At 40.7% G+C, this 25,091-nt stretch overlaps 1 protein-coding gene across 2 annotated transcripts in view; it reads right to left on the bottom strand.

The window, feature by feature from the left end:
- The window catches only part of LOC112253025 (cilia- and flagella-associated protein 46), a 93,861-nt gene extending 78,623 nt beyond the window's left edge, over window positions 1–15,238 (bottom strand). Inside the window, exons 1-9 of one of the 2 annotated variants that reach the window (XM_024424895.2) lie at window positions 14,944–15,238; window positions 14,749–14,852; window positions 6,090–6,221; window positions 4,126–4,190; window positions 2,740–2,904; window positions 2,432–2,555; window positions 2,149–2,243; window positions 899–1,060; window positions 526–625 (exon numbers count right to left, since the gene is read on the bottom strand). In XM_024424895.2, the coding sequence (XP_024280663.1) occupies window positions 526–625; window positions 899–1,060; window positions 2,149–2,243; window positions 2,432–2,555; window positions 2,740–2,904; window positions 4,126–4,190; window positions 6,090–6,221; window positions 14,749–14,852; window positions 14,944–14,992 (996 nt within the window). In that variant the 5' untranslated portion in view covers window positions 14,993–15,238. The remainder of the gene's footprint in view (window positions 1–525; window positions 626–898; window positions 1,061–2,148; window positions 2,244–2,431; window positions 2,556–2,739; window positions 2,905–4,125; window positions 4,191–6,089; window positions 6,222–14,748; window positions 14,853–14,943) is intronic. The other variant, XM_024424886.2, reaches the window with a different exon arrangement.
- Window positions 15,239–25,091: the final 9,853 nt, after the last annotated feature.

Raw genomic sequence — 25,091 nt, 5'->3', positions numbered from 1 at the left:
AATTTCAAAACGTGAAATCCAAAACAGGTAAGAAGCATGGCATTTCTACTGCTAAATTATAGTGAGACCAGCCATGTGTATTCACAGTGTCTCAGAGTAGAGCGCTGATTCAGGATCAGGTGTCCCCCCCATGTACATAATCATACTCATTATGATAACATTTTTCATAATAATGATCCTTGATCAGCATTATTTCTTTGAGATGCTCTGTGAAAAGGGGCCCTGATGGCTCAAGTTGAATCACAGTATCGAAGTGAGAGTGTAGAAGACGTTGTACGTCTAACTCTTATCGTTACCCAATACCCATTTCCACCCACACATGTAATGTAGAATTACTGAGTGTATTAGAAATACAACTGATGGTTAAAGGGAATATGTGGGCCTCTTCTAGCTAATCAAGTCTTATGTCGAGACCTCGACTGAGAAATTAGGTCAATTTACGTGCATGTGTTCGCAAAATTGCATTACTCTATATGGAATATAGAGACATGATAATAGAGTTATCTGTGATTGGCCGCCACTCACAGTGACTCCCGTTGTCTTCAGCTCACTCAGACAGTCCGCTGCCATCTGGTGATGTTTCAACTGCAAGGCCAGAAAGGCTAGCTCCAGGAGGAAGGCAACTCTTTAGAAACAATGTATACGATTAACATGGTTAGTGAGACATTCATAAGACATTCACAATTACTTTGATCATATGTAAGAGTAAAAACTATTTAGCCATGTAATATTCAGACTGATGCTACTGAGATGTGAAGCCACTGTATTGGTGTTGAAGATAGACTTTCAATTCACATGAATTCAACGACGGGTGAATAGAGTCAAACGAAATATAGGCAATTACTAGGCCAATTGTAGTGATGATAGTAAGTATTGCAACAGGAGAGGAGATGTAGACCTGTCAGCTGGAGGGATGGGTGAGGGGCTCTCTGCAAGACAAGGGCTGGAGCCTCGTGCTATAACAGGGGATTGGGCTGCAGCAGAATGCATAAGGAGCAGGAAAATCTCCTTAATCCTGGCAGCGTCCTCTTTTCTGGCCTCGCAAACGTCATCAACCTTACTGTGGAACACAGAATGAACACACACATGCACATTAGTGCACACAAGCACGAGCGCAAATGCACACACATACACACACACACACACACACACGTTAACCTACTGTTTATAATTCTCATGATGACGGTAGGGTCTGGGTGATGGTATGAGTCATGCTGCCCATGTCTATAGCTCAGCTTGTTAACCGTGAGATAGTCTGACATGTAGAGTACACGCCTGCGGAGAGGGCGCTGGTCTTCCTCTCAGTAGTACCAAAAGCCATACTAACGTGCAATAAATATCAGTGGTCTAATAACCTTGTCCCCTCTGAGATGCTCAGGGTCTAGCTGAGAGACAGCATATCACTAACCCACTGACCTAGGTCCAGTGGGTACAGATAACCCTGTCCCCTCTGAGATGCTCCGGGTCTACCTGAGAGACAGCATGTCACTAACCCAATGACCTAGGTCCAGTGGGTACAGATAACCCTGTCCCCTCTGAGATGCTCCGGGTCTACCTGAGAGACAGCATGTCACTAACCCAATGACCTAGGTCCAGTGGGTACAGAGGGTCCAAATCAACTCATGCAATGTGATCTTTAGGACCACCAGAACTGCCCACTCTCAACTCATTAAACCATGGCAAACAAATAAACAGACATACCACAGCAAACAATAACCTTTTAGTCTTTAAAAAGCACAATGTGTATGGCTGCAAAAAATGATATCAAAGCTTTTTGCTTCTTGCAAACAACTTTGGAAAAAAATAACAGTGGCGGCAGTATGATTCTTCAAATGCATTTTCAAATGAAAAGATTATCAATATGCACATCACAATCTAATCCCAAAAGCACTTTCAAAATATTTAGCTTCAACTTGTTAACGGTTATTGTGGTTATTGCTTTTCAGTCTCATAAATGAAGATACAGAATACATCCATAGTTGGAAAAGAAACACACTCTGATGCGTAATCTCCAGGGATGTCTTGCTGCAAAAAAAACATTGAGCCTACGAAGACGCTCAACGGGGCATGGAAAAGTTAAGTGACAAAGAACTCTTCAGTTGATTAAACAAAATAATATCATTTTAGATAAAGGGGGGAAACACTTACTGTTTGAGCTTCTGCATTTTGTAGATGACTGATAAAACAGGACTTGCTTCTGTTTTTTGGGGGGTTTTAGTGAAGTCAAACAGCTTGTGTCGTACCTAGGAGTAACGTAATTGTATTAGTAGATAAATAGAATGACCCAGTTTAACCCCACATATAACCATGCTCTACCCAAAGACAGTCAAAACAAGGGAGACCCTAGTTGTGTCTTTCCAGATCCTGACACCACATCCGAAAAGGAGTTAATGACTTTAGTCAGCACATAACAAAAAAAAAGAGGCTTTACCTGTAGGGAAAATATCTTTGAATACAGGTCAGGGATATGCGACTCTATGAAGTCTGAGGTGGCCTTGGCAAAACTAGAAGCTTCTTTCCCTTTCCCAGCATCCACAAGGCATTCGACAAGGTGCCTGCTTGTAGAGACAATGGATACAACAATCACTATACTCTGCACCTCAATACAAATCGTTGTACTGAAAACGATTTAAAAAAAAATCTTGATTCAGAAATGTTCAGTGTCATAATTGAGGGACATTTGGCATTACTGATTGTTACTGTATGATGAGACAAAGTATGACAGTTAGAGCCACCTACATCATGAGCTGAGCTCTCCAACTGTAGTCTTGTTCCCCAACCTCCTCCAGTGCCTTGACCACCTGAGTGAGGGTGGGCACCAGGTGCTGGCGTGGCCCGGACCGCAGGAGCGGCCGGACCATCTGGAAGTAGAGCACTGAAGCATTGAACACCAAAAAGTGGTATCTACCCGAACGTAAAGAGTATGAGAGAAAGAAGAAAACCTGTTGTTGAGATCAATAATTTACACAGCAGAAAAACACTATCTGATTTTTTGGAAAGTTATACAGTACATTTTAATTTAGGCCAAGTGTTGACTTGGGGATGAAAATTCCTATAAATTGAAAATGTATGTACACAGTACAGTATAACAGTCTTTCAAATCAAAAAAATCTAATCAAATCACATTTATTTGTCACATACACATGGTTAGCAGATGTTAATGCGAGTGTAGCGAAATGCTTGTGCTTCTAGTTCCGACAATGCAGTAATAACCAACGAGTAATCTAACTAACAATTCCAAAACTACTACCTTATACACACAAGTGTAAAGGGATAAAGAATATGTACATAAACAGTCTTTCAACGAGTGACTGGAGAGTTTAGCCCTATGGTAAATCTCCATTTGGAGTATAGCCATTACTGGCTTACAGGCCACGGGGGTGGAATTTATCAACTAAAAAGGGTGCAGAGGGTGCAGGGATTACTGGAGTTTTTCTAACATAATTGGAACTAATTTATCCTCCTGGGATGAAGGAGTACTTTAGTCTGGGCTGTGTTAGTCATTCCCTTTGGTCTTAATTGGGATTGTTCCGGCAGCCCTTCATTGACACATATAATTACATATTAGATCTATAATTTAATAAGATCTCTGTGGGCCCTACATGACATTATGACTTAATAATGCACCTCTTACTGTCTGTAGAGCCTTTTTGCATAAATCTCATAACATATCTGTGACAGTCACAAGGCATATAAGCCAGTAGATAATTACATTTGATATTCTTATTGCTTTGCTTAGGGTGAAACCCTTAGGGTGAAACAAATATGAATCTTAAGAGCAACTTCATATTTGTATCGTATGTTTACGCACCAAGAGATGAACTATATCGAAAAAAGGCCTACATTTTAACTAAGTCTCCCACTCCTGGATATTTCTGTGCCCCAGCAACAGAGTAAACCTTCATCCACCATACTCCCCACCTAAGCCTGTCGTCCTCCTGTGAATATTTCCCCTCTATGATCTATTTTAACATAGACTGACATGATGCCACTTTGTGCTAGACAATATGAAAGACGGACAACATATCAAATAAAAAATTCAAATCTTCTGTCACAAAGAGTGTGGGTACGGCTCACTTTGGTCAACGATGAAGACAGGAAAATGACTCATGTTAGATTGCATACCTTGGTTTGACCTTTGAAATCTCAATAGCCTTCAGAAAATAAATCACAGCCTTTTCAATCTCCTCCTAAGAGTGAAATAATGAGTATGAATGGGGGGTCACAATAACAGACAGGCAGAGGAGGAATAACATTGTGAACACTATAGATGTATGTTATATGAGTCATTCATCGTATTTATATCAAAGCTTGGGATCTGGGCCTGGTTGCATAACATATTTTAAGTTAATTTCCCCCTTATCTTTTCTCTTAAAGTTGCACAAAACATTTCAAGGTGCATTTCCCCCTTAAATGAAGTGAAAAAGTTAAGGGTGCCCATGAGGTCCTGTGCGTGCTTCATTCATTACGGAGCTCAATGTAAACAGAATTTGTGGAGGTGAATGTTTCTTCCCTTTGCCCTGGTTTCAAAAGGAAAACATCCACCAGCTAAATAGATATCTAGCTAGCTACATAGCTCAACAATGGAAGGTGCACAATCCATGGCTACAAAGCTAGCTGGCTAGCTAGCTACCTACTCTGTAAATTAGCTTTGCTTCCTAGAAAGTCATAGAAACAAGTTGAGGAAACGCGTTATTATTATCATCTTCTGAATCAATTCGTTTCTCCTGTCTTGAACGTAGAACTTCTATTTTGCAATCATCCAAAATAAATGTGATCTCTTTGAAGAGACTTTCAGTCAGTGAATTAGGTTGTCTCTATGGTAACCAGATACTCTTTCTGCTTTACATGCCTTCAAACTACCATAAAACTACCGTAAAACCTTTAAAATAATGCCCTTGCTTAAGGAAATGTTTGAGGGGCTTTATGCAAAACCCTTTCACAGTTGCCTTAGGGTAAGGGAATATTATTTATTAAAGGTAAACCCTTAAGAGAAACACTTTTGTGTAAGGGTGTTACATAGAGGCCCTCAAACATTTCCTTAAGTAAGGGCATAATTTAAGGGTTTTATAGCCATGTTGTATGAAACCGGGCCCTTAATTTAAGGGAGAAATTTGCCTTAAAATGTTTTGTGCAACTGACTTAAAGTTCATGAAACTTTTTAGAGAAAGATGTTTTATGATGTTGCACAATGTTCCCTTACCGAAGGCAATTGCTTAAGGGCGTTGCATAGAGCCCCTCAAATATTTCCTTAGTCAAGGGCATACTTAAGGGCATACTTATGGTAGTTTGAAGGCATGTATGTTAGAAAGAGTATCTGGTTTCCATGGAGATGGCCTGATTTCACGGACCAAACTTCTCTCAAGTAGATTGCTTTAATTTTGTTAGATAGCAAAATAGAACTTCTACCATCAAGACAGGTTAACCAAATTGATTCAGACAATAATAAACCACGTTTCTTGTAGTTACTTACAGAGTAGCTATAGCGAACTAGCCAGCTACAGTAGCTTTGTAGCAATGCACCTTCCACCTTTTTTTTAGCTAAGTAGGTAGCTGGTTGATGTTTTCCTTTTGTAACCAGAGCAGATGAAAGCAACATTCACCTCAACAAATGCTGATAACTAGTGGTGGAAAAAGTACCTAATTGTCATACTTGAGTAAAAGTAAAGAAACCTTAATAGAAAATTACTCAAGTAAAAGTGAAATTCACCCAGTAAAATTCTATTTGTGTAAAAGTCAAAAAGTATTTGGTTTTAAATATACTTAAGTATCAAAAGTAAATGTAATATTCAAATATACTTAAGTATCAAAAGTAAAAAATAATTTCAAATTTCTTATATTAAGCAAACCAGATGGCACAATTGTTCAGAGCCTCATATGGAAGTATGCAGAGGTCAGATCAGAGGAACCAGTGCTAAGCTGCTGGTTCTATGGGAAAATACAGACAGTGCTGCTAGAGTCACAAAGGTTGTCTCTGTTCATCCATTATAAAATGTCAAACCAATGGTTATCAGAAAAGATACACTTAGACGATCAAACATTGCTGAACAACCACAAACTAGTAGACTTTTAGTCGTGTTTGTCCTCACCACACTCCCAAAGCTCTGTGGAGACTCCAGCTGGCCCTGACAGAGGTACGCTCGACACAGGAATTGATTGGCTGGTGGTTTCCCTTCAAAGTACATCATTAGGCAGTCTCGGCTGATATCTGCACATCCCAGCTAAAAACACAAAACATACACTGAAATATGCTGTTTTCAAACAGTATTCTACTTTTAATCTGTAATTCAACAAGTTGACTGAAATCGGAGATCAATGTTGATTTATTTATAGTGCATTCAGAAAGTATTCAGACCCCTTTCCACATTTTGTTACGTTACAGCCTGATTCAAAAATGGATTAATAATGACAAAGTGGAGATTGGAAAACCTTCCAGAAGAACAACCATCTCTGCAGCACTCCATCAATAAGGCCTTTATGGTAGAGTGGCCAGAGAGAAGCCAATCCTCAGTAAAAGGCACATGACAGCCCGCTTTGGACTCTCGGACTCTCAGACGATGGGAAACAAGATTCTCTGGTCTGATGAAGCCAAGATTGAACTCTTGGCATCACATCTGGAGGAAACCTAGTCAGGATCGAGGGAAAGATGAACGGAGCAAAGTACAGAGATCCTTGATGAAAACCTGCTCCAGAGCGCTCAGGACCTCAGACTGGGGGGCGAAGGTTCACCTTCGAACAGGACAACAACCCTAAGCACACAGCCAAGACAATGCAGGGGTGGTTTCAGGACAAGTCTCTGAATGTCCTTGAGTGGCCCAACCAGAGACCGGACCAGAACCCGATCAAACATCTCTGGAGAGACCTGAAAATGGCTGTGCAGCAACGCTCCCCATCCAACCTGTCAGAGCTTAAGCGGATCTACAGAGAATAATGGGAGGAACTCCCCAAATACAGGTGTGCCAAGCTCATACCAAATAAGACTTGATGCTGTAATAGCTGTCAAATGTGCTTCTATAAAGTACTGAGTAAAGGGTCTGAATACTTATGTAAAAGTCATTATTAATTTTTTATTTTATAAATTAGCAACAAAAAAAAACAAAAAAAACATTTTGCTTTGTCATTATGGGGTATTGTTTGTAGATTGATGAGGACAAAAAAAACGGTGTAATCCATTTTAGAATAAGGCTGTAATGTAACAAAATGTGGAAAAAGGCAAGGGGTCTGAATACTTTCCGAAGGCACTGTAAATATTCAGTTTGGTGTATTCAACCATTCTTATGGCACGTGTTTCTCTGGGGTAAAGCATACAATCATGATGAGTCTTTGTTGGGATTTCCCAAAGGGTCTTCTGAAAGGGTTCATATGAATAATGCTTAATCTTGTGAAGCATGTAGGCTACATGCCTGAGAATTAAGCATTATTCAACCATTCTTTATGGCCCATGGATCTCTGAGCAAAAGACAAATGTGATTCTTATTCACCCTGACCTCTTCTGTGCTATCCACCCTGACCCATATATAAACAACATACATCTCAGCTCATCTTAACCACAACATATTTGTCATTAGCCTGAGTCTCTAATTGCTGTAAACAAGGATGGCTCATTAGGAATTAAACAGTATTTTGATGTGTTAACTTTTTATTTACTAAACAATATAGGCTATTCCCTTCTGCATCATATAACACTCTAATGGCTGTTGTTGAGATTACGTAAGAGAGGAATGGGGCTTGGTAGAAGCTAAAGGCACATTAAGATCTGCCAGGCAGAATTAGTTTACATGCTAGGATGAAAATATACAGATTAAGACAAGAGGATTGTGATATCCCATAAACATTTGCATAAATGTCGAAGAATTAGAAACAATAGGACTAGCAATGCGAGCAAAAATGATTGGAATTGAATGTTAGCAGTACAGAAAGTTCGCCATTGAAGTGGAAAATAAACACAATTGTAGTGAATTTCAGTCAATTACTCAGCAAACTGTGATTCTATTCATTTAAAAGTTTTTCAAATTATGTACAGCCACTTCATTACTCAGTCACTTGGGAGATTCATGAAATGGGTTTCCATGGCCGAGCAGCCGCACACAAGCCCTCGTGCACAAAGCGAGGTCCATACAGAAATGGTTTGTCGAGATTGGTGTGGAAGAACTTGACTGGCCTGCACAGAGCCATGACCTCAATCCCATCTAACACCTTGGGATGAATTGGAACGCTGACTGCAAGCCAGGCCTAATCGCCCAACATCAGTGCCCGACCTCACTAATGCTTGTGGCTGAATAGAAGCAAGCCCCTGCAGCAATGTTCCAACTCACCTGAGTTACCTACTCGGTCAGTGTAAAAACACAGTGAGATCATATAAAATCTGATGTTTTGAACACTTCAATGTCCTATTTCGGGTATACCAGGACTGTACACATTAAGTGCAGTATTCAGAGACTTGACATCTGCGAGTCTCCCTTTGACATCAATGAATGATTCACTTGAAAGTCTGAGTTACGCTCAAAGTCAAGTCTGAATACTGCCCTAAATAATGTGGACATGGTTATTTCTGGACCAACAATACACTCCTGTGAACCAAAGAAAATGGCTAGCAGAGTAGCCTAAATGTAGGGTAGAGAGTAGAGGGATATTGTTATCCACGTTGGCACCAACGATGTTAGAATGAAACAGTCAGAGGTCACCAAGCGCAACATAGCTTCAATGAGTAAATCAGCTAGAAAGATGTGTCGGCATCAAGTAATTGTCTCTGGCACCCTCCCAGTTAGGGGGAGTGATGAGCTCTACAGCAGAGTCTCAAAACTCAATCGCTGGTTGAAAACTGTTTTCTGCCTGGCCTGCAGCCTGCAAGCTGTTGCGCAGCAACTCACTGCCTTCCTGAAGACAAACAATGTATACGAAATGCTTCAGTCTGGTTTTAGACCCCATCATAGCACTGAGACTGCACTTGTGAAGGTGGTAAATGACCTTTTAATGGCAACAGACCGAGGATCTGCATCTGTACTTGTGCTCCTAGACCTAAGTGCTGCTTTTGATACCATCGATCACCACATTCTTTTGGAGAGATTGGAAACCCAAATTGGTCTACACGGACAAGTTCTGGCCTGGTTTAGAGCTTATCTGACGGAAAGATATCAGTTTGTCTCTGTGAATGGTTTGGTCCTCTGACAAATCAACTGTAAATTTCGGTGTTCCTCAAGGTTCCGTTTTAGGACCACTATTGTTTTCACTACATATTTTACCTCTTGGGGATGTCATTCGAAAACATAATGTTAACTTTCACTGCTATGCGGATGACACACAGCTGTACATTTCAATGAAACATGATGAAGCCCCAAAATTGCCCTCGCTAGAAGCCTGTGTTTCAGACATAAGGAAGTGGATGGCTGCAAACTTTCTACTTTTAAACTCGGACAAACAGAGATGCTTGTTCTAGGTCCCAAGAAACAAAGAGATCTTCTGTGGAATCTGACAATTAATCTTAATGGTTGTACAGTCGTCTCAAATAAAACTGTGAAGGACCTCGATGTTACTCTGGACCCTGATCTCTCTTTTGACGAACATATCAAGACTGTTTCAAGGACAGCTTTTTTCCATCTACGTAACATTGCAAAAATCAGAAACTTTCTGTCCAAAAATGATGCAGAAAAATGAATCCATGCTTTTGTTACTTCTAGGTTAGACTACTGCAATGCTCTACTTTCCAGCTACCCGGATAAAGCACTAAATAAACTTCCGTTAGTGCTAAATACGGCTGCTAGAATCCTGACTAGAACCAAAAAATGTGATCATATTACTCCAGTGCTAGCCTCCATTCACTGGCTTCCTGTCAAGGCAAGGGCTGATTTCAAGGTTTTACTGCTAATCTACAAAGCATTACATGGGCTTGCTCCTACCTATCTCTCTGATTTGGTCCTGCCGTACATACCTACACGTACGCTACGGTCACAAGACGCAGGCCTCCTAATTGTCCCTAGAATTTCTAAGCAAACAGCTGGAGGCAGGGCTTTCTCCTATAGAGCTCCATTTTTATGGAATGGTCTGCCTACCCATGTGAGAGACGCAAACTCGGTCTCAACCTTTAAGTCTTTACTGAAGACTCATCTCTTCAGTGGGTCATATGATTGAGTGTAGTATGGCCCAGGAGTGTGAAGGTGAATGGAAAGGCTCTGGAGCAACGAACCGCCCTTGCTGTCTCAGCCTGGCCGGTTCCCCTCTTTCCACTGGGATTCTCTGCCTCTAACCCTATTACAGGGGCTGAGTCACTGGCTTATTGGTGCTCTTTCATGCCGTCCCTGGGAGGGGTGTGTCACTTGAGTGGGTTGAGTCACTGACGTGATCTTCCTGTCCGGGTTGGCGCCCCCCCTTGGGTTCGTGCCGTGGGGGAGATCTTTGTGGGCTATACTCAGCCTTGTCTCAGGATAGTAAGTTGGTGGATGAAGATATCCCTATAGTGGTGTGGGGTTTGTGCTTTGGCAAAGTGGGTGGGGTTATATCCTGCCTGTTTGGCCCTGCCCGGGGGTATCGTCGGACGAGGCCACAATGTCTCCCTACCCTTCCTATCTCAGTCTCCAGTATCTATGCTGCAATAGTTTGTGTCGGGGGCTAGGGTCAGTCTGTAATATCTGGAGTATTTCTCCTGTTTTATCCGGTGTCCTGTGTGAATTTAGGTATTCTCTCTCAGGACCTGAGCCCTAGGACCATGCCTCAGGACTACCTGGCCTGATGACACCTTGCTGTCCCCAGTCCACCTGGTCGTGCTGCTGCTCCAGTTTCAACTGATCTGCCTGTGGCTATGGAACCCTGACCTGTTTACTGGACGTGCTACCTTATCCCAGACCTGCTGTTTTCAACTCTCTAGAGACACCAGGAGCGGTATAGATACTCTGAATGATCGGCTATGAAAAGCCAACTGACATTTAGTCCTGAGGTGCTGACCTGTTGCACCCTCTACAACCACTGTGATTATTATTATTTGACCCTGCTGGTCATCTATGAACATCTTGGCCATGTTCTGTTATAATCTCCACCCGGCACAGCCAGAAGAAGACTGGCCACCCCTTATAGCCTGGTTCCTCTCTAGGTTTCTTCCTAGGTTCTGGCCTTTCTAGGGAGTTTTTCCTAGCCACCGTGCTTATACACCTTCATTGCTTGCTGTTTGGGGGTTTAGGCAGGGTTTCTGTACAGCACTTTGTGACAGCAGCTGATGTAAGAAGGGCTTTATAAATACATTTGATTGATTGGTTGATGTACAGCAATTCAACGCAAAACTGCTGCCGACATCTTTCTCAATGCTATCAGTCTCAAGCACAGACTAAATCCTCAATCAAGTGAGCATATGACAGTTCCATCATTATTATACGGAAAGAGAGCCCTTACAACATGCACTCTATTGAATTTAGATGTTGCATTTAATGTAACAGGTGTGCGGATCAATTCCATATTCTGCACAGCCAGATACGGCTTATCCCCCTTTCCAGTGGTTGACAAACTTTTTTTTTTTAAGGAACTCAGTCCGGCTTTTAACTTACTCTTGAAAGTTGTAATAGTATAATGGACAAGGTGCAATTTCGAAATTGGGTAGTGCATCATCAGTTTTTGAATCATTGGGTAGTGCATCATCAGCCATTGTTTGCGTATATGTCATTGTTGAATATTCAATCTTGTTCAAAGTAAATAGCCTACTTCCTGACCTTAAATAGAAACGTTTTATAGAGAAGCCTAAACTTAACTATATCCTTTAAATACCAACAACCATGACATGACTGCGCTAAGCACAGAATGAAAAGTTAGACGCATGTGGGATTAGGGAGATGATTGTAGTGGCGACCCATCATTCAGGGCAGCTGGGGCTAAACCCCACCTTCTGAGAAAATTGTTTAGCTAAAAAAATATATACAGTACCAGTCAAAAGTTTGGACATACCTACTCACTCAAGGGTTTTTCCTTATTTTTTTTACTATTTTCTACAATGTAGAATAATAGTGAAGATATCTAAACTATGAAATAACACATATGGGATCATGTTGTAACCCAAAAAGTGTTAAACAAATCCAAATATATTTATATTTTAGATTCTTCAAAGTAGCAACCCTTTGCCTTGATGACAGCTTTGCACACTCTTGGCATTCTCTCAAACAGCTTCACGAGGTAGTCACCTGGAACGCATTTCAATTAACAGGTGGGCCTTAAAGTTTATTTGTGGACTTTCTTTCCTTCTTAATGCGTTTGAGCCAATCAGGTGTTGTGACAAGGTAAAGACCAAGTCCATATTATGGAAAGAATAGCTCAAATAAGCAAAGAGAAATGCCAGTCCATCATTACTTTAAGACATGGTCAGTCAATGTGGAAAATTTCAAGAAACTAGAAAGTTTCTTCTAGTGCAGTCGCAAAAACCATCAAGCGCTGTGATGAAACTGGCTCTCATGAGGACCACCACAAGAAAGGAAGATCCGCAGCGGCGGATAAGTTCATTAGAGTTACCATCCTCAGAAATTGCAGTCCAAATAAATGCTTCACTGAGTTCAAGTAACCGACACATCTCAACATCAACTGTCCAGAGGAGACTGCATGAATCAGGCCTTCATGGTCGAATTGCTGCAAAGATACCACTACTAAAGGACACCAATAAGAAGAAGTGACTTGCTTGGACCAAGAAACACAAGCAATGGATATTAAACTGGTGGAAATATGTCCTTGGGTCTGGTGAGTCCAAATTGGAGATTTTTGGTTCCAACTGCCGTGTCTTTGTGAGAAGCAGAGTAGGTGAATGGATGATCTCCCCATTTGTGGTTCCCACCGGGAAGCATGGAGGAGGAGATGTGATGGTTATTTGCTGGTGACACTGTCAGTGATTTATTTAGAATTCAAGGCACACTTAACCAGCATGGCTACCACAGCATTCTTCAGTGATACCCCATCCCATCTGGTTTGCGCTTAGTGGGATTATCACTTGTTTTTCAACAGTACAATGACCCAAAACACACCTCCAGGCTGTTTTAAGGGTTATTTAACCCTACAGGAGAGTGATGGAGTGCTGCATAGGACGACCTGGCCTCCACAATAACCCGAACTCAACCCAATTGAGATGGTTTGGGACGAGTTGGACAGCAGAGTGAAGGAAAAGTAGACAAGTACTCAGCATATGTGGAAACTCCTTCAAGACTGTTGAAAAAGCATTCCTCATGAAGCTGGTTGAGAGAATGCCAAGCGTGTGCAAAGCTGTCATCAATGCAAAGGGTGGCTACTTTGAAGAATCTAAAATGTAAATATATATTGATTTGTTTAACACTTTTTGGGTTACTACATGATTCCATATGTGTTATTTCATAGTTTTGATGTCTTCACTATTATTCTACAATGTAGAAAATAGTACAAATAAAGAAAAACCCTTAAATGAGTAGGTGTGTCAACTTTTGACTGGTACTGTATACATACACAATATATTTAGGGATATTACATTTTTGGCCGATACCGATATCCAATATTTTTCTTTCCAAAAACCCGATACCGATACCGGATATTTAAAAATGTTAGCGGCTTTTAAGCATTCTAGTACAGTTAAATAGTTAACAAACTGTGGCAGTCGACAGGGAGAGGTGGAGAGTGGTAATTGAGGAGGGATATCTTGCAGGTAGCTGGCTCCACCCCCAAGCCTTATATGGACTTCCTGCCCCAACGAGGAAAGGCTGTGAGTCGTTAAGCCAGGGAGTGCTTGGGGATAAAGGAGGAAGCAGCCTGCACAAAGGGGGCAGAGGAGGTGAGAGAAACGTATGCAAAATCTTTGATTGCCTGTTGTGACCGGGACTGTCGGACTACTTGTTTCCATCTTGTCCAGCTGTGTCTAACAGTTCACGTAAACCCTGTTTCTTGTCTGCATCGAAGTAGTCTTTGTACCTAGCGTTGAGTATGGTGGCGACACAGTAAAGAGACTTAGGGAATGCCACCGAATCGCTTGTACATGTAGCCAATAGCCTGTTTTAGAGAAATGTCATAATTGAATATTGTAAGAGCTTTCATTGTCTGCTTATATGCCCCTTTATTTATCCTACGGTTTTGACTTGGTGTACAGGGAGAATGCTGTAAGAATGGCCCATTGAAATTACACATTTCCACTTATCTGCTCATCATTCCCTTATGCCATAGTTTGTACATCCTAATTGTTTAAGCAAGTCAGCCATATCAACTGAACTGTTTCCGAACTGTTTCGCTGCCAGACAAGGCACCGCTGATAGCTAGGTGTAGCGGTGGTATGGATTCACTCCATGATGCTGAAAAGAAAGCTCTGAGGTCGGGACAGCTTTATGTAGGCCCTATTACTTTGTGGGCAACGTTTGTCACCATTATAGTACAATTAATGTATTGTTTAGTGTTGTGTGGTGGCTTTCCTGGCATGCATCTAAAAAAAATTGTGTGGGGGTTGTCCCAACAAGATTAAAATCACCACTGCATGATTGTAGCGAACACCAGCTAACTGGCTTACAATGCTTTTTACCTTTACTTTACTAGGCAAGTCAGTTAAGAACAAATTCTTATTTTCAATGACGGCCTAGGAACAGTGGGTTAACTGCCTGTTCAGGGGCAGAACAACAGATTGTGTATCTTGTCAGCTCGGGGATTTGAACTTGCAACCTTTCGGTTACTAGTCCAATGCTCTAACCACTAGGCTACTCTGCCGCCCCGGTAACAACAATGTAACACTGTAGCTAATAGAATTGTTTGCAACGTTATAGCACATCATAGGCCTACCTGTAGGGCTTGTTCTGCGCACAGAACGTACAACTCCGGGCAGAAGCATCGCGTATCTGGCCCCTCTCTGATCATGTCATAGGCTGCATTCAGCGCATCAGTGTCTAAAGACAAAACCACACGATATGAAACGTGTTCAACAACACTATCAGTCAACTATTTAGCTAGCTAAGAAACTAGCTAGTAGTGTGTTACCTTTTTGTTGGCGTGCCTTGGTCAAATACTGGCGAATATGAAGATCCATGATGCTCAGTCTTGACAGGTGGTTGCTGTGCTAGAATTAGGCGGGCCCGGCAAGCTTTAGCAAATAACTAGCTTGCTAGTTAACATAACGTTAATTAACCTGGTAAGTTATTTATATCTCACTCGTACTACTTTAATAGATACTACTAGCTAAATACTTAGCCTTACTGACACGTTTTTGCGTCTCCTGTCGCACCACTACTAAGCTTGTTTCTTGTTGTGGTTAGGAAATTGGGAGTGTATCTTAGCAACAAGTAACGGCGGAAGCGACTCTAAGTGAGCCGGTTCATTTGGCTCCATTCGTTTAAAAAAGATGATCATTTGGCTCACAAATCGCTCTTCATTCAGTAGCGCTTAAAAATGTAGTATACCTAAAACCATGTAAAAATGGCAAATATCTAATGTAAGCCAACATATTTTACTGCCATCATGTCAGATTGTGACATGTGAGTTCAAATAAAGTTTTACCTCAACAAATAATTAGATGGGCTGCAAAAAAACAAAACAAAACAATATGAACGCACTACATAATTACGTGGGCCAGAAAGTCTCTCCCGAGTCGCTAGTGCCTTCAGAAAGTAATCAGACCCCTAGACTTGTCCCACATTTTCTTAGGTTACAGCCTTATTGTAAAATGAATTACATAGATAAAAAAAAAATGTTTTTTTTAAAAACAACCTCAGCAACCTACACACAATACCCCATAATGACAGAGCAAAAAAAATGTTTGTTTTATTCTTTGCAAAATTACAAAGAATTCAAACACAAATTCCTTATTGCCATAAGTATTCAGACCCTTTGCTATGAGACTCGAAATTGAGCTCAGATGCATCCTGTTTCAATTGATTATCCTTGAAATGTTTCCACAACTTGATTGGAGTCCACCTGTTGTAAAATCAATTGTTTTGGACATGATTTGGAAAGGCACATACCTGTCTATATAAGGTCCCACAGTTGATAGTGAATGTCAGAGCAAAAACTAAGCCATGAGGTCGAAGGAATTGTCCGTAGATCTCTGAGACAGGATTGTGTCAAGGCACAGATCTGGTGAAGGGTACCAAAACATTTCTGCAGCATTGAAGGTCACAAAGAACACAGTGGCTTCCATCATTCTTAAATGGAAGGAGTTCTCGTAGAGCTGGCCGCTCAGCCATATTGAGCAATTGGGGGAGAGGGCCTTTGTCAGGGAGGTGACTAAAAACCTGAAGGTGCTTCAAAGTACTGAGTAAAGGGTCTGAATACTTATGTATGTTGCTAAATCTGTTTTTGCCTTGTCATTATGGGGTATTGTGTGTAGATTGAGGGGGAAAAAACAATTTAATACATTTTAGAATAGGGCTGTAACATAACAAAATCTGGAAAAAGTCAAGGGGTCTGAATACTTTCCAAAGGCATTGTATAGTTCCTGCAGTGAGGAATCACAATCTTCAGAGAATGTTATTAACATCTGCAGTAGGCCTAATGATGTGTGGATTGACGTAAAAATAAAACAATACCTTACAGTCCAAAAATGTTTAATTATTGTGCAATTTATATCTATAGGCTGCATTGAGGTTTGTCTTTCATTTTAGGCTATTTGGCATTAGTGTGTAGACTCGTAGGGGTGCTGGGCGTGCTGAGCTCGGGACGATTCTGGTGTCAGTTATCTGGCTCGGGCTGATTGGGGCTACTCTCTGGCAGATGATTACACGGGCTGCTTTGTATAATTAACATTTCATTATTTATTTTAACATATTTTCTCATTGTTTCTGAAAAAAAAAATACAATTAACATTCAAATGAAATTCTTTAAGAGTCCTGTGTAGTTTAGTATTTTGATACTTTGTGCAAGGCAATTGATAAGCATAAAAAACTTTGGATGGAGCCTCCTGAGTGGAGCAGCAGTCTAAGACACTGCATCGCAGTGCAAACTGCGTTACTACAGATGCTGGTTCGAGACCCGTGCTGGCCGCGACAGGGAGACCCATGAGGTGACGCACAATTGGCCCAGTGTCCTCCGAGTTAAGGGAAGGTTTGGCCAGCCGGGATTTCCTTGTCCCATTGCTCTGTAGTAACTCCTGTGGCAGGCCAGGCACATGCACGCTGACACAGTCACCATAAAATCACATTTTAGGATTTTTAATGAATTTATTTGCAAATTATAGTGGAAAATAAGTATTTGGTCACCTACAAACAAGCAAGATTTCTGGCTCTCACAGACTTCTTCTTTATTAAGAGGCTCCTCTGTCCTCCACTCGTTACCTGTATTAATGGCACCTGTTTGAACTTATTATCAGTATAAAAGACACCTGTCCACAACCTCAAACAGTCACACTCCAAACGCCACTATGGCCAAGACCAAAGAGCTGTCAAAGGACACCAGAAACAAAATTGTAGACCTGCACCAGGCTGGGAAGACTTATTTTCCAACATAATTTGCAAAATAATTCATTAAAAATCCTACAATGTGATTTTCTGGATTTTTGTTTCTCCTTTAGTCTGTCATAGTGGAAGTGTACCTATGATGAAAATTACAGGCCTCTCTCATCTTTTTAAGTGGGAGAACTTGCACAATTGGTGGCTGACTAAATACTTTTTTGCCCCACTGTACATATGAGATGTGTAATGCAAGATATGTAAACATTATTAAAGTGGCATTATTAAAGTGACTAGTGATCAATTTATTAAAGTGACCAATGATTTCAAGTATGTATGTAGGCAGCAGCCTCTGTGTTAGTGATGGCTGTTTAACAGCCTGATGGCCTTGATCAAAGCTGTTTTTCAGTCTCTCAGTCCCAGCTTTGATGCACCTGTACTGACCTCGCCTTCTGGATGGTAACGGGGTGAACAGGCAGTGGCTCAGGTGGTTGTTGTCCTTGAACTTTTTGACCTTCCTGTGACATCGGCTGCTGTAGGTGTCCTGGAGGGGAGGTAGTTTGTCCTCGGTGATACGTTGTGCAGACCGCACCATTCTCTGGAGAGCCTTGCGGTTGAGGGCGGTGCAGTTGCCGTACCAGGCGGTGATACAGCCTGACAGGATGCTCTCAATTGGGCATCTGTAAATGTTTGAGAGTTTTAGGTGACAAGCCAAATTTCTTCAGCCTCCTGAGGTTGAAGAGGCGCTGTTGTGCCTTCTTCACCACATTGTCTGTGTGGGTGAACCATTTCAGTCTGTCCATGATGTGTACTCTGAGGAACATGAAACTTTCCACCTTCTCCACTGCTGTCTTGTCGATGTGGATAGGGGTGTACTCCCTCTGCTGTTTCCTGAAGTCCACTGTCAGAGTCTAGGTGATGTGGGTAAGGCGGAGTCAGGCGCAGGACACAGAGATGAGTAATAATAGTAACTTTACTCAAAAATAATCTTCCAACAAGGAGAACGAACATCCAGAATTACATAAACGAGACAACTGAAAACAATACGCACCCACCAAACCATGATGGCTCCCAAGGGTTAAATATGGAAATAATTCAAACGTAATGGGAACCTGGTGTACAATACAGACAAAACAAATGGAAAAAGAAATGTAGATCGGTGGAGGCTAGAAAGCCGGTAACGTCGACTGCCGAACACCGCCCGAACAAGGAGAGGCACCAACTTTGGCGGAAGTCGTGACATCCACGATCATCTCCTTTGTTTTGTTGACGTTGAGTGAGTGGTTGTTTTCCTGACACCACACTCAGAGTTCCCTCACCTCCTCCCTGTAGGCTGTCTTGTCATTGTTGGTAATCAAGCCTACTACTGTTGTGTTGTCTGCGAACTTGATGATTGAGTTGGAGGCATGCATGGCCACGTAGTCATGGGTGAACAGGGAGTACAGGAGGGGGCTGTGCACGCACCCTTGTGGGGCCTCAGTTGAGGTTCAGCGAAGTGGAGATGTTGCTTCCTTCACCACCTTGGGGGCGGCCTGTCAGGAAATCCAGGACCCAATTGCACAGGGCGGGGTTGAGACCCAGGGCCTCAAAGCTTAATGATGAGCTTGGAGGGTACTATGGTGTTGAATGCTGAGCTATAGTCAATAAACAGCATTCATACATAGGTATTTTTCTTATCCAGATTGGATTTGTTGGCATGAACTCGTTTATAGAACATTATTTACAGTTTTAATATGAAATGTAAAAAAATTGAATTGACATTATAAAGTTAAAACAAGATTTAGAGTAGAATGCATGTATTTTTCACCCCAGATGTTATAGGAAATGTAGTACTGCTTAAATCGACTTTATGGCAGTAGAATGAACACCGCCCTTACAAAAAAAGATTGCTGTTTTGAAACTGCAGTAAGTGCCGAAACTGCAGACGACTGTTGTATTTTAGAGCAGTAATTGCAGAATAACTGCAGTTACACTGCAAAATTAAAGAAAAATGTGTAATTTTGGATGCAGTATTTGCTGCATACTGCAATTATATTGCACTCTCACTGCAGTTAAACCATTACGCCTCGATCACACCGATAGCGTCATTGCATTTTGGTACAGCAGAAGTACATCCATTTCAAATGGAAGGCTAATAGCCTTGCAGCATTGCGTTGCAGAGGCAGTTGAGGTGAACTCAGTGTGGTGCATACATATGCGTCAAACTGTGTTCGTAGAAGGCTTAACAGAAATGATAGCAGAAGGTTAATGTTGAACTTTTATTGTACACACATCCAGATGCTGCTGCTTACCATTTTGCACAATGACGCCATCGGTGTGATCGAGGCGTTAGTGTACTGCAGTTACACTGCACTCAGACAAATCTTTTTTCGTAAGGGTGGAAACAAGGCAACGAGCTGATATGTCATACTTACGTCAGACTTATATTTTACATTTTTTCTTTAAACAGCCTAGTACCTGATTTTGTCCAAAATCAGTCAAAATTTGCTCAAAACAGTTCTTGGCCAAAACATAAACATCTATAATGTGCTATACTGTACTGTAGTGCACTGTATTTTAGTCTGTGCTCTTCTCTACTGTACTGTAATGCACTGTATTTTAGTCTGCTCTTCTCTACTGTACTGTAGTCTACTGGGGGGGGGAATAACCCAATTGCGTAAAAATACTTTGCGGTAAAATACTACTTGAGTGTAAAAGTATTTGGTTTTAAATATAAGTATTGAAACTAAATGCAATTGCTCAAATATACTTAAGTGTCAAAAGTAAAAGTATGAATCATTTAAAATTCCTTATATTAAGCAAACCAGATCATAATAATTTTCTTTTTTTTCTTTTTTTTAAGGATAGACAGGGGCACACTAACATCATTGACAAACTAAGGTTGTGTGTTTAGTGAGTCCGTCAGATCAAAGGCAGTAGGGATGACCAGGGATTTTCTCTTGATGAGTGCATGAATTGGAAAATTTTCCTGTACTGCTAAGCATTCAAAATGTAACGAGTACTTTTGGGTGTCAGGGAAAATGTATTATTTAGGAATGTAGTGAAGTTCAAAAATAAATAAATAAAAATAATAAAGTACAGACTAAAATAACGACTTATGTAGTACTTTAAAGTATTTTTACTTAAGTACTTTAAACCACGGTCTACTGTACATTGCTCTACTGTAATGTACTGATCCCTACTGTATTGGTAATAGTGATCTCGGTTTTGAGACTACTCAAGACCTCATACATTTGGTCTTTAGCTTGTCATGGTGTCAACTCACTGAGTCTGGGTCTGGATCTTGGGACCAATGTCCTGGCTTAAATCTTGGTCTTGGCTTCTGGATATTACCTTAGTCTTTGGTTTACAAACCATAGGCAACCCAATTTGAAGAAGACAATGCCCTCTGATCATTGGCTGATCACTCCCACCCATAGGAATTCCCACTCAGTTGACTACTTTTAAATGGTGGAAGCTCTCAATGGCAATGTCTATACTAAAACTGGTTACATCCATCAATAGTCTTCCATTTATCTCTATGATTGACACTTGGTACAGTGATCATTTTAAATATCAAACAACAAAATAAATTTGATGCATAAGCAATTAAAACAATCAAGTTTCGGGTTCATACAATCAACATTGAACATTTTACAGAAAACAATACACTATGTTTTGAAAATCAGATTAAAATTCATGTTTTTACTATTTTGTTAATTTGGTATGAAAATTCAATTTCTAAAATTAATGTTTAATAGAAGGTTAATCTAAATTATCATTGCTGTGCATGGTTCTCCCTTTACTGCAACTTTTTCACTCTTTTCGTTAGTGACACATTTTGTGAGGTGGTAAGGAATTCAGGTAAATATTGAAAATATGCAAAACAAAGTGTGTGTAGTATATACACTGAGTGTACAAAACATTAGAAACACCTGCTCTTTCCGTCACTGACTGACCAGATGAATCCAGGTGAAAGCTATGATCCCTAATTGATGTCACCTGTTAAATCTACTTAAATCAGTGTAGATGAAAGGGAGGAGACAGGTTAAAGAAGGATTTTTAAGCCTTGAGACATGGATTGTAAAGTGTGTCCGAAGGACATCCAACCAACTTGACGCAATTGTGGGAAGCATTGGAGTCAACATGGGCCAGCATCCCGGTGGAACGCTTTCGACACCTTATCCATGCCCGACAAATTGAGTCTGTTTTGAGGGCAAAAGGGGGTGCAACTTAATTGTAGGAAGTTGTTGCTAATGTTTTGTGCACTCAGTGTACAGTATGCACACTGAAAGTTTGGGAAAAATAGAATACAAATAGAAGTAAAATGACCCATTTAGCATCTAGAAACAATTTGGAGATGCTATGAACAATTAAACCAACACATTCTAAAATACATTAAAATATCTAATTAACGAAATTACATATAAATTGCCTAAGCTTAACTAGGTTCTGACTAGAGGACTTATGCTTTGCAGAATTTTGTTTTGTGTTTGTTTGCACTCACATCCAGGTTTATCCTTGGTGCAGGAGATGCATATTAAGTCACCACAGGAGAGCATGTATTGCAAATTAGATAATTGTCTCAGCTCTCTATGTCAGACATTTGCCCGCCAACTGTAAAATAAAGTGGTGTTCCAAAGATACACAAATACTGTATCTACTACTGAAACCTGCACACAGCAGGGATTGTGCCTGCCTGACCCATTTACACATGATTTGGGTATTTGGTATATGGCCCAGTTTTGAATTTAGGAATTGTCAATATCGTCAATCCTCTTGTGGCACAATGAACACACAGCCTACTTTTTTTCTCCAAGCAGAAAGGCTGTAAGCCTGTAGTGTTGGCCTATAGAAAATAACAAAACATTTGATTCGATAGAAATTACATAGTATTAACCATTATTGAATGGTATGTCTCAGGAAGCTCTCAGGATGAGGACAGTAAGACAAGAAGAAGCAAAAACAATGACAATAATACACCTTGAATGATATGTTCCTTGCGAAGATACAGTTTCTTCGTTATCTATTTAACAGTGGCCAGATCAGAGCCATGTCTGGTGAATAATCCACATTGCATGTTTGTCAACCCCACTGATTTCCACCAAGGTGGCAAACAAAGATCAACAATGCAGTAAATGACATTAATCACAAATGCATTTCCAAACAATGAAGAGGGGATAACCAAAAAGCTCCTGTGTCGAGCGTCACATTTGGAGGCTTCATTATCTTTCATAAACACACACATTCAGATGAAAGCAAGGGAGTGAAGAGATTCACAAGTTTAAATTTTTTATTATGGCACTAAGAAGCTGTGATTTAACTGTTAGCTTAGAAATCTGGTAATTAGCAGGACCCTGCTAGCGAGGCTAATCCTGTTAGCAGCCTGTTCCTCAAGGGCATACTGCCTGGCAGTCAGTCTCACTCCGTTCTGGATGGAGAGATCCCACAGGACAAACTTATTATAAGAATGAGTGGCAAGATAAATAAAAAAAACTTTCTGTAAGTTAGGAGGTTTTAAACTAGCAATAATGATCGTCTCTGGCTGATTCCGCAATCAATGACCCAATATGAGGGATGCTGCCGTGTTCATAGGAATGATAATTGTTACAGCTTCTTGTGTGAATTACAAGAAGAGCCTTTAGGAGGAGATTTACTAAAGCCCTGAAGCTATGAGCAATATGAATTAATCATTATCTGTGTAAACACTCAAACCTAGGAAAAAGTGGCCAAATAACGTCTTAAATGAAGCACATTAATCCGCTTTACAAGGGGTGTAGAGCCTAATTTGCGTACATATGCAGCGCATAAGTTTCAAGTTTGGGGAAGTTAATTTTCACCATAAATGTACCTTTATATTTAAAAGCATGACATGCATAATCGTGTTTGTGGCCACTTTTGAGAAAGGTGTTTTCCTGCTAATGGAACATTTGTGCTTATAGCCTACTGCCACGTGCGCATTTCTGTGCTTATGTTAATTAAGAAATAATCGAATAGTTTATCAACATTTTAAGCTAAAAGTTCTCATTCTGTTGCGTCAGGCTAATTGCGTAACAGTTTTTTTTTTATATATACTAGTGATTGTATGAATTTGGAATCTATCGCATCCCACAACTGTCCCAGCCTGTGTTTGGAATATTTATTTCTCACACAAAATAGGACAACTTTTGTACTGTGGGGAATAGTAGATTTACATGGGCTAGTGCTTTTGCTGTTTGTTAGGCCTACTCATCTTGTTGGCTGACGAAAAGTAAATGTGGACAATTCTTCCAATTTCTTCATCATGCGCCTCGGAATTGGATAAGGACCCGCGCAGTTGCATCTCCGACGTGTCTGTCTGCACTTGTAGCTTGTGAGAAAGACCCGTGATCACGTGATTGGAGAGCCATGTCAGTGAGAGGTGCTTCGGGGCATGTAGCCGGGAGAAGGGAATTATAATTATTTTATTCAGCCACTGGCCACAAAAGGCATGGTTTTTAATAGAGGGCATTAAAGCCACACAAATGGGATTTCTCTGGAAACGTTCAAAGTGTTTGTCAAATTGTGAATGATGAAGTGTGTACAGTCTATGCAAAAGACACAGCAGAGCTTACGCCTTTCATGCAACTTTTTTCAAGTCATCATTAGTCGCATCATGTAGCCATAGAATGTAATACAAATCAAAACATATAGTCCAACAGGAGTACCGGTTTCTTTGTTAACCGCTCATCACAGAATAGCTGTGGCATAGCCAGATCAGGGCCCAACATAAGAAAAACTCAGAGTATGCTATACTGTTCTTCATATCATGTTTCTTTAGACCTGTCGAAAATAAATTATGGATTTACTGTGATGGTGTAGGCTATATTACATGGATTTATTAGACTTTTTAAAATGTAGATGTTCCAAAGGTCTTTTTCAGTAGCTTGTAGGCTATGCGTGGAAGCCAGGAGATGCTAAATGTGTTTATTTACATTTATTTGCTTTACAATCACCGGCTGACAGAATTTCATGACCGCCACAGCCCTGGGAAAGACTTACATTTTGGGGCAAATCAATAAACGTTATCTTTTCAGTGTGAAAACTAGATTATTACTGGTGGACCCAATGGACTGTAGCCTACATGTTGGTGAGGAAGAATGCAGGTATAGACTAACCCAGTGGGGGTGAGAGATTTTGAACTGCTATATGCCCCCGACATTCACATGCACAATTCACCTCTTATTCAATGTTGGATTAAAGGTATTGTGGGGAGTACAATTTATGCATTCTCTCACCCTCTGCTGAGAACTTTAAACATCTTAGGAAGATTCCCACAACACATTATCAGCACATCCCTGAGATGTTAAATGACCTAGATCAAATCCATTATTGATCAACTCCAACAAATTATCATCAATAATGTAGTACATTTATTGGTGCACATATACAGCACACACACACACACTTAGGCTAGAAGTACTGTACACGCTTAGAAAAAAAGGTGCTATCTGGAACCTAAAACGGTTCTTTGGCTGTCCCCATAGGAGATGGGTTCCAGGTAGAACTGTTTTGTGTTTCATGTAAAACCCTTTTTACAGAGGGTTCTACATGGAACCAAAAAGGGTTCTCCTGTAGGGACAGCCAAAGAACCCTCTTGGAACCCTTTTTTCTAAGAGTGTAGACTGATAGTAATCACAAGGCTGAGTCTGCACACACACACACACTTTAGTCCCATCACACTGAAAACACACAGACATGAGTGTGCAGTCTAAACTACCTAACCTATTCCCTAACATTTGGCATTGG

This window comes from Oncorhynchus tshawytscha, linkage group LG01 (genome assembly GCF_018296145.1).
Source record: "Oncorhynchus tshawytscha isolate Ot180627B linkage group LG01, Otsh_v2.0, whole genome shotgun sequence".
Classification (NCBI taxonomy): domain Eukaryota; kingdom Metazoa; phylum Chordata; class Actinopteri; order Salmoniformes; family Salmonidae; genus Oncorhynchus; species Oncorhynchus tshawytscha.
This window is presented reverse-complemented; position numbering and strand designations above follow the sequence as displayed.